This window comes from Pongo pygmaeus, chromosome 18 (genome assembly GCF_028885625.2).
Source record: "Pongo pygmaeus isolate AG05252 chromosome 18, NHGRI_mPonPyg2-v2.0_pri, whole genome shotgun sequence".
Taxonomy (NCBI): Eukaryota; Metazoa; Chordata; class Mammalia; order Primates; family Hominidae; genus Pongo; species Pongo pygmaeus.
Window position 1 is genome coordinate 18,263,521 of NC_072391.2, and position 15,024 is coordinate 18,278,544.

Consider the following 15,024-nt stretch of genomic DNA (forward strand, 5'->3'; position numbering starts at 1 on the left):
CTTTTCTAACTTTGAAGGCCTTAAATAAATACAGTGTTTTTCCCTGGGAGGTGAAGGTTGCAGTGAGCTGAGATCGTGCCATTGCACTCCAGCCTGGTCGACAGAGTGAGACTCTGTCTCAAAAAAAAAAAAAAAAGTAAATATAGTGTTTTAGGTAAGAACTTGCCCACTTTGGAGATTCTTATTCCTTGTGGTTAAAAAAACCAAAACAATGTTTTGATAATTCAAAACATTTAGTCTTGCCGGATGTTTTTTCCCATCCACTAGAGTGATAATTTAAGATACATTTCTTTTTATGTTCTTTAGTCTGTTCCTTTGATTTTAATAAATTAAACATATATTGGTACTGCCTGGGTTTTGAGTCCCAGGTGTAATAGGAAAAGTGTAGATTTTGTTGATAATTGGTCAGTACCCCTCAAATAAAAAGAGAAAAGCCTCTGATTAGAAAAGTATGGTGTGGGCCGAGTGACGTGGCTCACGCCTGCAATCCCAGTACTTTGGGAAGCTGAGGTGGGCAGATCACCGATCACCTGAGCTCAGGAGTTCGAGACCAGCCTGGCCAATGTGGTGAAACCCCATCTCTACTAAAAATACAAAAATTGGCCAGGTGTGGTGGCGGGCACTGGTAATCCCAGCTACTTGGGAGGCTGAGACAGGAGAATCACTTGAACCTGAAAGCGGAGGTTGCAGTAAGCCGAGATCGCACCACTGCACTCCAGCCTGGGTGAGAGTAGACTCTGGGTGACAGAGTAGACTCTGTCTCAAAAAATAAAAAAAAGAAAGAAAAGAAAAGTATGGTATGGTCATTGTAAAAACAAAACACAATATTTAGAAATGTGGAAAGTGAAAACCCCACAATTCTACCCTCCAGAAGTAACCACTGTTAATATTTTGGTATAGCCCTCCAGATTTAAAAAATGTACGTTTTAAAAAAAATGTGTCACATATACAGTGTTCTGTGGCTTTTAGAAAAAACTTTATGTCAGAGCTTGGATGTCTTTTCATGTTAATATATATTCATATAAATCTGCCACATTTTAAAAACCAGAATTTTGGTTTGAAAAGTACTTGTATGGCTGGTCTTTATTTAACTAGTCTACCTGTTAGTGGACATTTTGTTTATACCCAGTTTTGTGTTTTGTTTTGTTTTGTTTTGTTTACCATTTACAGCAAGGTAATTTATATCTTTAGGCTCCTGGGCTGACATACCATAGGGTAATTTCCAAGGCATAAAAGTTCTGGGTTAGAACTTCACTAGCAAGATCCGTGTCGTCCTCCAGGAAGGTGGTACTAATTTACACTCATGAGAGTGTCTGTTTTAAATGTTTGCCAGGCCAGTAAGTGAAAAACAGCATCATCTTATAATTGGCTTTTAAATTAATCTTTAACATAGTGCAAAATATCCTTTTATGATTATCGTTATTTGCCCTTTATTTCTTCTGTAAATTGTTCACATCCTTTGCCTGTTGTTAGTGATTTCTCTTATGGTTTCTGGATTTAACCCTTTATATAATTATCTTAAGTTTTCTCCTGGTCCTTTAATGGTTCTGCTTTTTAAAATATTATTCTTATTTAAAAAAAATTTTTTTGAGATTCTGTCACCCAGGCTAGAGTGCAGTGGCGTGATCTCCGCTTACTGCAGACTCCACCTGCCGAGTTCAATTGATTCTCCTTCCTCAGCCTCCCGAGTAGCTGGGATTACAGGCGCCCGCCACCACGCCTGGCTAATTTTGTATTTTCAGTAGAGAGGGGGTTTCACTGTGTTGGCCAGGCTCGCCTCAAACTTCTGACCTCAGGTGATCACCCGCCTTGGCCTCGCAAAGTGCTGGGATTACAGGTGTGAGCCACCATGCCCGGCCTCTGGCTAGTTTTTTGTAGACGAGGTTTCACCATGTTGGCCAGGCTGGTCTTGAACTCCTGACCTCAAGTGATCCACCTGCCCCGGCCTCCCTAAGTGCTGGGATTAGAGGAGTGAGCCACCATGCCTGGTGATTTTTAAAAATTTTTAATAGAGATGGGGGTCTCACTGTGTTGCCCAGGCTGGTTTTGAACTCCTGGGCTCAAGTGATCCCCCCGCCTCGGCCTCCCAAAGTGCTGGGATTACAGGCATGAGCCACCATGCCTGGCCAGTTCGTTCGTTCGTTCGTTCTTTCTGTCTCTCTCTCTTTCTTTTCTTTCTTTTTGTCCAGTTCTACTTCTTTCTTTCTTTCTTTTTTTTTTTTTTTTTTTTGACAGAATCTCGCTCTGTCGCCCAGGCTAGAGTGCAGTGGTGCCCTCTCAGCTCACTGCAACCTCCGCCTCCTGGGTTCAGGCAAATTATTCTGCCTCAGCCTCTGGAGTAGCTCGGATTACAGGCGTCTGCCACTTTGCCCAGCTAATTTTTTTTGTATTTTTAGTAGAGATGGGGTTTCACCATGTTGGTCAGGCTGGTCTCCAACTCTTGACCTCAGGTGATCCACCTGCCTTGGCCTCCTGGAGTGCTGGGATTACAGGCGTGAGCCACTGTGCCAGGCCAAGTTCTACTTCTTAATACATAATTTCAACTTATCTGAAAGAATTATGACTACCCACTGCCAAATAGAACTTCCAGCCTGACTACTGGCAATCTGCTGTTGAAGCTGAACAGGCTCTAAATTGTTGGGTTTAAAAAAAAATTTGTTTACTTAAGCCTATAGCACCTAGTATTCCCAGGCATTCTCCTATGCAAAAACCAACCAGGACTGACCCTGCTCACCTTCTGGCTCTAACTTTATTATTCAGCAGACCTGCAGAATAAATAGACTTTTAAAAAACAAGTTCGTTGAGATATGATTTACATAGTACAAAATTCAGCTCTTTTAAGTGTACAATAATTTTTAGTAAATTGAGTTGTACAATTTTAGAATATTATTGTCACCTCAGTAAGATCTGTTATACTAATTTATAATTAATCCCCTTCCCCACTCCCAGGCACTACTAATCTTTCTGTCTCTGTAGATTTGTATTTTCTGGACGCTTTATAGAAATGGAATCATACAGTATACAGACTTCTGTGCCTAGCATGTTCTTTTTTATTTTTATTTTTTGAGACAGTGTCTCACTCTGCCACTCAGAGTGGAGTGCAGTGGCACAGTCACTCCAGCCTCAATCTTCCTGGGCTCCCAGGAAGCCCAGGGGTAATCCTCCCACCTGAGTAGCTGGGACTGTAGGCATGCACCACCATGCCCAGCTAAAGCATATTCTTTAAAACAATATTCAGTTACTTTGTCAACACTAAATAATTTACCCTCTCCTGTCTAAATCACTGTCATCTTCTCTTCAAAGTTGTTAACTGAAGTTTGGAGGTCACCCATTGTTCTTATTTTGAAATTGAATGTGTGCCCTTGAATTAACCTGACATAACACTTCTTTCCTCTGTATTAGCAGTGCCACACTCTGCTCTATGTTTATAACCTACCAGCAAATAAAGATGGCAAGAGCGTCAGCAACAGGCTCAGACGCCTGTCCGATAATTGTGGTGGGAAAGTGCTGAGTATCACAGGCTGCAGTGCAATTCTCCGCTTCATAAACCAAGATAGTGCAGAGCGCGCTCAGAAGCGAATGGAAAACGAAGATGTCTTTGGTAATAGGATCATTGTGTCATTTACTCCAAAAAGTAGAGAACTCTGTGAAACAAAGAGTTCAAATGCAATTGCTGATAAAGTGAAGTCTCCCAAAAAACTTAAGAATCCAAAATTGTGCCTCATCAAAGATGCAAGTGAACAATCTTCCAGTGCCAAAGCCACGCCTGGAAAAGGGTCACAGGCAAATTCTGGATCTGCTACAAAAAATACAAATGTTAAAAGTTTACAGGTAATTTTGATACCTCTTGCTTTCTGAAGTTTATGGTAGGTTTGGTTTCTTCGTTTCTGTGTCTTACGTGCCCGCTTGCTTTTGGCGTGTCCCTTTTTGATTTCAGTGTTTGATGATACTCAAAGTCAATCGTTTTCTGTAAAGGATCTAACACATCTTGGGTACTTAAAATTTAAACCCCACTGTGCTTGTGTCTTTGAAGGAGCTGTGCCGCATGGAGTCAAAAACTGGTCATAGAAACAGTGAGCACCAGCAAGGTCACCTGAGGCTGGTCGTACCCACTCACGGTAACTCAAGTGCTGCGGTGCCGACGCCGAAAAACTCGGGGGTGGCAGAACCCGTTTACAAAACCAGTCAGAAGTATGTGAAACTACTCTTTCTCATAGCTGCTTCTTGAATGTGAAGGAAGACATATGACCTTTTGCCTTCAATTTTCCCCTTCTGTTAGAAAAGAGAACCTCAGTGCCCGAAGTGTTACCAGTTCTCCTGTAGAGAAAAAAGATAAAGAGGAGACTGTATTCCAAGTGAGTTACCCGTCTGCTTTTAGCAAGTTAGTTGCATCCAGGCAAGTCAGTCCTCTGCTCGCATCTCAGTCTTGGTCTTCTAGGTGAGTCCAGCTTCTTGACCCATGGGGGTGGTTACATGTAATAGGAAGAATTCTGAAATAGTATGTTTGTTGAAAAGAATTCAGATAGTACTGAAATGCAGAAAGTAAGTCTCCCATCACTCTTCTGCCAGTTCCCCTCTCCTCAGGTAATCATCGTTAACATTTAGGGGCAATGCTTTCACCATTTCTTCTTCCTCCATCTGGAAATTGTGGTAAGCAGAGGTCAGAAAGAGAAGCCTGTTGGAGAGTCCCTGGCCAGTGCTGGGAGGCATGTTAAGATGTCCCTGTGTTCGCTGTGCTGAGGAAAAAGCCCAAACGAGCCGTGCATTGGTGGTTCTGATTCAAATGGTTCTGTATAGGAAGCTCTTTGGAAGTAAAGTTTTCTGTAAACCACGGTAATTATTTATCACTGTCTCTCACGCCAAGGAATTCTTGACGCTTGGGAGACAGAGAAGCCGTAAGGCAGTGTTGCATTCCCATGAGCTCCTTTTAGCATCGTGTTCGTTCTGCTGAGTTGGTGGTGGCAAATCACTGTAGAAAGTGACTATGGATCAGCTGGGCGTGGTGGCTCACGCCTGTAATCCCAGCACTTTGGGAGGCTGAGGCGGGCGGATCATGAGGTTAGGAGATCAAGACTATCCTGGCTAACACGGTGAAATCCCATCTCTACTAAAAATACAAAAAATTAGCCGGGCGTGGTAGTGAGTGCCTATAGTCCCAGTTACTCGGGAGGCTGAGGCTGAGGCAGGAGAATGGCATGAACGTGGGAGGTGGAGGTTGCAGTGAGCTGAGATCGCACGACTGCACTCCAGCCTGGGTGACAGAGCGAGACTCCGTCTCAAAAAAAAAAAAAAAAAAAGAAAGTGACTATGGATATAAAATTACATTTAAAAAGCCACATAAAAGTTTTCCTTATGTGCAGAAAGAACTGTAACGTGAGCAAGAACGTTTAACTCTTTCAGAGACATAGAGGAGGTTAAACGCCTTAAATTGGTATCACAGGCTGATTTCCTAAGGATAATGCACAAAGCAGAAGGTTAATTCATCAGGACTGCCTCTAATTCCTGCCTTTAGCTTTAACCCAAAGGAAGAATATATGATATTAATTGGTTGGCGGTAATTAGGGGTCAGTAGATAGTACTTTTGACAATGTCTGAAATCAGTGTGTATTTAAGATTAAAAACACAGCTGGGCACAGTGGTTCATGCCTGTAATCCCAGCCCTTTGGGAGGCTGAGGCAGGTGGATCACTTGAGGTCAGGAGTTTAAGACCAGCCTGGCCAACGTGGTGAAACCCTATCTCTACCAAAAATACAAAAAATTAGCTGGGTGTAGTGGTGCATGCCTGTAGTCTCAGCTACTGGGGAGGCTGAGACAGGAGAATTGCTTCAACCCAGGAGGTGGAGGTTTCAGTAAGCCGAGATCGTGCCATTGCACTCCAGCCTGGGTGACAGAGCGAGACTCTGTCTCAAAAAAAAAAGATTAAAAACACATTTGAAAACCAAATGTTTGGTGTGGTTGTATTGTGGGAAAGCTGCTTCTGTATATAGTTTCAAACAAAGCCTAAATGATAAAATCTAAATATACAGAACAGTTTTTTAAAATAATGTCAATATATGTGTTTTAAGCAGGAGTATGTCTCCAAACCTTTTAAACAGAGCATCCCCGCTTGCTTTCAACATTGCAAATTCGAGCAGCGAAGCCGACTGCCCAGACCCATTTGCAAATGGTGCTGATGTCCAAGTCAGCAACATAGACTACAGATTATCCCGGAAGGAGCTGCAGCAGCTCCTACAGGAAGCATTTGCCAGGCATGGCAAGGTAACTTTTTCCCTATTGTGCTTGCTTTAGTTATACTCTTTGATGGAGTCTCTAGTCAAGAGGACCTAATTTGATATACATAACCACAGCCAGGATAGAAGTGTGACTGAACAAGTTTGAACTCCTTCCTTTTCCCTTTGGTCTGCTCAGGGTGGTGCTATAAATCCAGTTTTTACAATATAGCCCCAGAGAGCAAGACACCTAGCAGTGAAAAGCTCTTGTCTTAGGCAGAAATTGAAATGGCAATTTGTGGCCAGGCATGGCAGCTCATGCCTGTAATCCCAGCACTTTGGGAGGCCAAGGCGGCCAGATCACCTGAGGTCAGGAGTTTGAGACCAGCCTGGTGAGTGAAACCCTGTCTCTACTAAAAAAAAAAAAAAAAAAAAAAAAAAAAAAAAATTAGCCGGGTGTGGTGGTGCACGCCTGTAGTCCCAGCTATTTAGGAGGCTAAGGCAGGAGAATCGCTTAAACACGGGAGGCAGAGGTTGCAGTAAGCTGAGATCGCGCCACTGCTCTCTGGCCTGGGAGACAGAGTGAGACTCCATCTCAGAAAAAAAAAAAAAAGGCAATTTGATAAGTAAAACATTGATGGATTTTAGTTAGCTCTTCCTGCTGAAATACAGGTAGGATTCCAAAATAATGTTGGCTGGTCTTGTTTATGCCTTATCATATTTGACTCATTTTTTGCTAAAAATGCACCTTTTTAGTAGATTCTTAAAAATGGCCATGCCCTGGGTTCTGTAGAGTCTAGAAAAGACCCCAAAGACTTTTCCCATATGTTGGCCTCTGAGCCTGCCTTGGAAACTTGTGTGTGCCAGAGCACACAGGCAGGCCGGGCCAGTGTCACATCTCTGAAGGTCACCCCGTCCTCACTTACTTATGTCCTGGTCAGCAAAAGAGCAGAGTTCAGACATGCTCCTTCATGGAAGCACTGCAGTCGACAAATGTGTTCTTTCATGGTTCACCTTCAGTTTTAAGGCGACAGGGTTCTGGGCGGACATAGCGTTCAGTTTTCCCTTTTCCTGTTGTAGGTGAAGAGTGTTGAGCTCAGCCCCCATACAGATTATCAGCTCAAGGCTGTTGTGCAAATGGAAAACTTACAAGATGCAATCGGTGCAGTGAATAGCCTCCACAGATACAAAATTGGCAGCAAAAAGATCCTGGTCTCACTTGCCACTGGGGCTGCCAGCAAATCACTCTCTTTACTGAGGTAAGAAACAAGCAAGCTGTTTATTTCAGGAAATAACATTTGACCCAGAAACAATTTTAGAAATAATAAAAATAGATTCGATCACATTCCCACCCCCCTTGTGATGATTGCATGTGGAATAATGCTTATTCTAGATTGATACAGTTAGGAAGAAGCCATTTGACTCTTGTCTAAGTCATTTATCAAAGGTGGAATACAGCTTAAACTTGACAGGCACTGGGGAGTAAAATAATACACAACATGTTCAAACAGGTTCTAAAAATAGTAGACCCCTACAATAAAAGTTTATAAGCCTGAAAAGTCTAAAGTATTACCTTGAGATCTTAGGTAGAAGGTAGATTTGTGTGTAAAGACTAGATCTACAAATCTCCAAGCTCTCCATTTGCAGATATATCCTTAGTGTCAAATAGATATTCAGCCCCATAAGTCTACCTTAAGACTATATCAATCTCAAGCATCTGGTGATGGTTTTATTCATAGTAAGATGTGATACTTCTTTGGGTCTCCCTGTTTTGGGGAGACTGGCAACTCCTGAATGTTTCCTTGGATGATCAGAGATCTTTTTTCTAACTTGTACTTCACTGTTACTTAAATTACGAGTTACGGTTTTTTTTTGTTGTTGTTGTTCTTAGAATAAAAATGATGCTTATTGAAGAAAATTTGGAAAATTTAGAAACATAAAAGAAGCAGGGGAAAAAACCATCCACAGTCCTATGGCCCAAAGCCAATTGCACTTAACAGTTTGGCATTTTCTTTTTGTTTTGTTTGGGTTTTTTCCCTTTGAGCGTTTTTTGGTGCCTCTTGGTTTTTTAAAACCGTAGTTGAGATTATGTTGTATTCAGTTGTGTATCCTTATCTATGGGAACGCCAATCACATATATCTAACAAACTGCAGTGTGGCAGGAGATATTTAAGCTCTTCTCCCTTTTGCTCTGAATTAATCATGCTTTTCTGCTCCACTGGTGTGGAAAACCCTGTGATTGATACTAATTCTAGTGTGTAACGTAATCTTCTTTCATTGCCTTGTCCCTAAAATCCTTTCTTTAAATTTTCCTGGAAAATACATTCTGACATACCAGAAATCGGTAAATTTATTTTGCATATGCACTGGGTTAATTTTACGAACTCTGTTTATACAACTTCTAATATGGAGGAAATGGTCTGTTCCCTAATCAAACGTCTGTCTTACAGTGCAGAAACAATGTCTGTTCTTCAGGACGCCCCTGCCTGTTGCCTGCCTCTGTTTAAATTTACAGATATCTATGAAAAAAAGTAAGTTAGGTATATTTTTTCTTTATCCAGTCAGTACTGATTGGTGACTTACATGCACAAAACCATGGTAATGACTCTTGAGGAACTTCAGCCTGGTAGAGGAGAGGAGACAGAGACACTGGCATTCAGATTTACATGTCAATGAATGTTTAGCAGACAGTCTTAAAACGTCTTTTATTTTTAACAAAGTTAGACCTTTGGTCCTCAGTGCTGTGCTTATTTTTCCCCTAATTGACTAGTTTTAGTTTTAGTTTTGTTTTTTTTAAATTTTTTTGGAGACAGAGTCTCGCTCTTTTGCCGAGGCTAGAGTGCAGTGGCACAATCTCAGCTCACTGCAACCTCTGCCTCCCAAGTTCAGGTGATTCTCATGCCTCAGCCTCCCAGGTAGCTGGGACTACAGGCATGTGCCACCAAGCCTTGCTAAGTTTTTGTATTTTTAGTAGAGACAGGGTTTCGCCATGTTAGCCAGGCTGGTCTTAAACTCCTGACCTCAAGTGATCTGCCCACTTCAGCCTCCCAAAGTGCTAGGATTACAGGTGTGAGCCACTGCGCCTGGCCAAGTTTTAGTATTTATTGGATGAACATTTTTAAGCACTAGACTTATAGTGCTTATAGTGCTATAAGCTCCAGGACAGCAGGGACTGGCTCTGCCCTAATACTGTATCCTAAGCACCCAGCCCATAGTAGATGCTTAGCAGGGACTAGTGAGTGCAAGACCAAGGCACTGCAGAGAAGGCAGAACTGGGCAAGACTTAGGTCTTGTCCTTGAGGAGCTTATGTCTAGCGGGAAGAGAAAATGCTCATGAATCCTTACGGACAGTGAAGAAAACTGATTGGAAAGGAGGAGAAAAGGCTTTGAGAACACAGAGGAGGGGAAGAACAAGGAACTTGGCCATTATCCCACAGGTAATAGGGAGCCACTGAAGTGCTGGAGGAAGGAGGGGAGGGGAAAGGTGTGGTGATGGGAATCATGCTGCAGGAAGACTCTTCTCGTAGCAGTGGTGTCTGAGAGGGCAGGAATGGGAGAGAAGGAGGCAGAGAGGGAAAGTAGCTACATCAGTCCAAATTCAGAGCAGATAATGTTGGGACAGAACTTGATGTTACAGAAATGTCAAAATGTCAAATGTCATTGAAACTAGAGTGGGTAACTAATTTTTTTTATTAAAAAAAATTTTTATTGAGACAGGGTCTCACTCTGTCACCCAGGCTGTAGTGCAGGGGCATGACCCTAGCTCACTGCAGCCTCAGACTCCTGGACTCAGATGATCCTCCCATCTCAGCCTTTTGAGTAGCTGGGACCACAGGCATCCGCCATCCTGCCCAGTTAATACTGTTTTACTTTTGTAGTGAGGGGGTTTTGCTATGTTGCCTAGGGTGGTCTTGAACTCCTGGCCTCAAGCGATTCTCCCTCCTCGGCCTCCCAAAGTGCTGGAATTCCAGGCACGGGCCACCACGTCCAGCCAGAGTAACTAGTTTTATGTAGCAAGCAAGGTAAAAGGGAGAGGTCATTTTGATTCTGAGTGTTTTGCCTTGCATGACTGGGATGATGGTTGCACAGTTAAACTGGAAATAGGGAAATAAAGCATGGCAAGGAGGTACAGCAAGTTTTTGGTCTTGGTTTTGGACATTCAGGTTTTAGGGGCTGTTGGAGTAGCTGGGTGGAGAGGTCACATAATCTTCTGCACATTGAGGGGCTGCTTTGGGAGAGAAGTAGGCTCTGGAGATACGGCAGTCATTTGCCTTTAAGATGATTGGGACAGACTAGAGAGCAGATAAGGTTGGGAGGTGGAAGGAGAAATAGAGGGCAGGAATGGAGGGAATGCCACCAGGGCCAGGGATGTGGGCGAGCACCCAGGATGTGTGCCAAGAGAGCACATCAGGAATGGGGGGATCCAAGGCCATGAGGAAACGCATGAGGTATGGGGATGAGGCAGAGGCCGCTGATAACTTTTGAGTCATCACTACAGAGTCCTGTGGCTAAAATCCAGGAGGGAAGGGGCTGAGAGACTTGGGGGTAACACAGCAGAAGCAGCTCCTGAGCAGCTGGATGTTTCCATTACAGGGACGGGGGAGAGTACAAGACTGAGAATGAGAGTACAGGGGAGAGTGTGTCTCTCCAGGAGGTGGAAGAGGACCAGGGGCTGGTTTGGTAGATGGGAATCTGAGCATATGTAGGACACTGGGAAGAAACCACTGGTCAGGCAGTGAGAAGACCAGGGAACACTTACTGAGCACTTACTATGAGCCAAGTTCTGTCCAGGCCTAACCACACTTAATCCTCACATCGACCCTGTGAGATAGGCGCTATCATCACCCCATTTTACAGATGGAAAAAGTGAGGCCCTGATTGGTCATGGAACTTGACTAAGGTCACACAGGTTGAAGTGGAGTCAGGATGTGAACTCAAATCTGCCAGCCTCCAGGGCCAGTGCCTTTAAGTTCCAAGTAGGAAAGATACAGGTCAGGAGGAGAACTGGGGAGTCCAGTGTCAGAGGGTGTGTGGGTCGCGCAGTTGAGGTGAGAGGGTCACGGAAAGCACGTATACTTCTGAGAGGGGAGAATGGGGATGGTGAGAAGTAATACAGAGCATTGGAAGTGAGGGGAGCTGCATCGAGAGAGGTTTCCAACTCAAGAGAATTTGGTGAGGTCACTTAAAGAAACTGGGCAGGGGCTGGGGGTGGCTTCCAAATGATGTGAGCATTGTCATGGACGGAGCCAGAGACGACTCAGGAGTACCAAGCATCACTGGTTTGCTAGTGAATGAATTTGTAGTAGAATTATTCCAGTTTTACCTTTGAAGAGTTGGAGGAACCATTCTTGGTTATTGTTCTTTATTTAAACGGATGAGTGTTTCTGTATAATCAAAGAAAAACCTTCTAAGTCAGCGTCTCTCTTCTCTTGCTTTTAGGTTTGGACACAAGTTGAATGTGTCAGATCTATATAAATTAACAGACACGGTCGCAATCCGTGAACAAGGAAACGGACGGCTGGTGTGTCTCCTACCCAGCAGTCAGGCCCGCCAGAGCCCCTTGGGGTCTTCCCAGTCACACGAAGGCTCCTCCACGAATTGCAGCCCAATTATATTTGAAGAGTTAGAATATCACGAGCCTGTCTGCAGACAGCACTGTTCCAATAAGGATTTCAGGTATGCCGTTCGTTTTCCTTTAGAAATAATTCTTTTCTATAAGATTGTGGAACATGTTAGGATGACCTTGTGAACATCTTAGACCCCTGCGGAATGTCAGCTTCCAATTGTGTTCTCTTTTCTTCAGCGAACATGAATTTGATCCAGACTCTTACAAGATTCCTTTTGTGATTCTTTCTTTGAAGACATTTGCGCCCCAGGTTCACAGTCTTCTCCAGACCCACGAGGGCACCGTGCCTTTATTGAGGTGAACCATCTCAAAACCTTTGTCGATATAATGCCCTAGTTCTCCTTTTTATAGGAAGCCTGCCCTTTCTGCCCACACCTCTTTACAAATAAGTACCATACAATGCTTCATCCTCATGTGTTTAGCCTTCAGTCAAAGTACAGTCACGCACCACATAACGAAATTTTGGCCAACCATGGACTGTATACGTAGGACAGTGGTCCCATAAGATTATAATCATATATTTTCACTAGACCTTTCGATGATTAGATACACAAATACCATTGTGTTATAGTTGCTCACAGTGTGCATCTATAACACAGGCTGTCCAGATGTGTAGCTCAGGAACCATGGGCTGCACCAGCCTAGGTGTGCAGTGGGCCACAGCATCTAGGTTTGCATAAGTGCACCTGATGATGTTCTCAGATGACAGAATCACCCAGCAACACATTATTTAGTACATATCCCCATCATGAAGCAGCACGTGACTGTTTATCTGAAATGGGATCCATTCACTCAGTACTTCAACAAGAAAATGTGTGTTTGTGCTACATTTTAGAAACGTAAACGTGAAGAGGGCAGATTCTTCCCACAGCGGGGAGATGTATCGTAAGTGCTGCAGTCGAAATCTCCACAAGTGTTGAGAGTACACAGCTTCAAATATGCATACATTTCAAGATTTGTGAGAGAAAAGTATTCCTCAGAAGTTCATTTAACCACTCCATGAACCACAACAGTAGACTTAATACAAAGGCCAACACAGGACTCAGTGGCCTGCATGCCCGGGCTGATGTGGAAGCAGACGCGTAACTGACTTGGAGCCCAGTTGCCCTATTTTTAATCCCCCTCCTGGAAAACTACCCAGAAAATGCCGTCACAATGCATCAGAGAAGCCAGTGCCTCAATGCTTGCTTCCCTGGGTCCTTAATTTTAACCTTCAAAGCTGGTGGTGGGCATTCACACAAATGATTAACACATACATTAAACCAAAGCCTTCTGTTTAGCAAGCGCCTCCTTTTCTGTTATTTTAATTTAACCTTTCCTTTTTTTGTTGTTTTTTCCTATTTCAGCTTTCCAGATTGTTACACTGCAGAGTTTGGCGATCTAGAAGTAGTGCAAGAAAACCAAGGAGGTGTTCCTTTAGAACACTTCATTACCTGTGTTCCAGGTGTAAACATTGCCACTGCTCAGAATGGCATCAAAGTGGTTAAATGGATTCACAACAAGCCCCCGCCTCCCAACACTGGTAGGTGTCAGGTATTTTGTCCTGGAGCTACCACCTGTCCACTGTGAGACCAGAGGAGGCTATTGGCTTTTATTTTAAACAGCAGCACAATTTGCCAAGTGTGAAAACACAATGGATGTGTCCTTTGATCTTTTGAAAACTCCTAAAATGCTTGAGGGATTGGCAGAACTAGACTTTGTTTTATTTTTTATTTATTTATTTTTTTTGAGACGGAGTCTTGCTCTGTCGCCTAGCTGGTGCAGTGGTGCAATCTCGGCTCACTGCAACCTCTGCCTCCCGAGTTCAAGTGATTCTCCTGCCTCAGCCTCCCGAGTAGCTGGGACTACAGGCACCTGCCACCACGCCCAGCTAATTTTTTGTATTTTTAGTAGAGACAGGGTTTCACCATGTTGGCCAGGATGGTCTTGATCTCTTGACCTCATGATCCCCTTGCCTCCGCCTCTCAAAGTGCTGGAATTACAGGCATGAGCCACCGCACCGGCCTAGACTTTGTTTTTTAGATAGGGCCTTGCTGTGTTGTCCAGGCTGGTCTCGAACTCCTGAGCTGAAGATGTCGTCCCACCACGGCCTCCCAAAATGCTGGGATTACAGGCATGAGCCACCACACCTGGCCAGTTTGAAAGTACCAACATAAGCTATGTAAAAAACTTGAAACTCAAATTTCACCTTTACAGAATCTTTTAGCTACCTAATTTTGTGAAGCTTTTGGCTTGCCAGTTGACTGACCTTTTAAAAATAGTTTCAGGGGCTGGGCCTGTTGTCTCACACCTGTAATTCCCAGCACTCTGGGAAGCTGAGGCGGGCAAATCACCTGAGGTCAGGAGTTCGAGACCAGGCTGGCCAACATGGTGAAACCCCATCTCTACTAAAAATGCAAAAATTAATCAGTTGTGATGGTGGGCACCTGTAATCCCAGCTACTCGGGAGGCTGAGGCAAGAGAATTGCTTGAATCCAGGAGGTGGAGGTTGTGGTGAGCTAAGATCGAGCCATTGCACTCCAACCTGGGTGACAAAGAGTGAAGCTCTGTCTGTTTTTTTGAGACGGAGTCTTGCTCTGTTGCCCAGGCTGGAGTGCAGTGGTGCGATCTTGGCTCACTGCAAGCTCCGCCTCTCGGGTTCACGCCATTCCCCTGCCTCAGTCTCCCGAGGAGCTGGGACTACAGGCGCCCGCCACCACGCCCAGCTAATTTTTTTTTTTCTGTATTTTTAGTAGAGACGGGTTTCACCTTGTTAGCCAGGATGGTCTCGATCTCCTGACCTCATGATCTGCCCGCCTCAGCCTCCCAAAGTGCTAGGATTACAGGCGTGAGCCACCGCGCCCAGCCTTTTTTTTTTTTTTTTTTTTTTGAGACGGAGTCACCCTCTGTCACCCAGGCTGGAGTGCAGTGGCGGGATCTCAGCTCACTGCAAGCTGCGCCTCCTCAGTTCATGCCATTCTCCTGCCTCAGCCTCCCGAGTAGCTGGGACTACAGGCACCCGCCAACATGCCCAGCTAATTTTTTTGTATTTTTAGTAGAGACAGGGTTTCACTGTGTTAGCCAGGATGGTCTCGATCTCCTGACCTCGTGATCTGCCCGCCTTGGCCTCCGAAAGTGCTGGGATTACAGGCATGAGCCACCGCGCCTGGCCGAAACTCTGTCTTTAAAAAAAAAAAAATACTTTCAGGT

General features: G+C 44.1%; 1 protein-coding gene across 10 annotated transcripts in view; it reads left to right on the forward strand.

Moving 5' to 3' along the window:
• The window catches only part of MARF1 (meiosis regulator and mRNA stability factor 1), a 48,874-nt gene that overhangs the window by 14,011 nt on the left and 19,839 nt on the right, over window positions 1-15,024 (forward strand). For 2 of the 10 annotated variants that reach the window (XM_054454947.2, XM_063654366.1), the window contains exons 8-16: window positions 3,403-3,831; window positions 4,034-4,191; window positions 4,280-4,438; window positions 6,066-6,258; window positions 7,290-7,468; window positions 8,660-8,740; window positions 11,649-11,885; window positions 12,013-12,132; window positions 13,182-13,357. In XM_054454947.2, the coding sequence (XP_054310922.2) occupies window positions 3,403-3,831; window positions 4,034-4,191; window positions 4,280-4,438; window positions 6,066-6,258; window positions 7,290-7,468; window positions 8,660-8,740; window positions 11,649-11,885; window positions 12,013-12,132; window positions 13,182-13,357 (1,732 nt within the window). The remainder of the gene's footprint in view (window positions 1-3,402; window positions 3,832-4,033; window positions 4,192-4,279; window positions 4,439-6,065; window positions 6,259-7,289; window positions 7,469-8,659; window positions 8,741-11,648; window positions 11,886-12,012; window positions 12,133-13,181; window positions 13,358-15,024) is intronic. The other 8 variants (XM_054454949.2, XM_054454950.2, XM_054454948.2 and 5 more) reach the window with 8 other exon arrangements.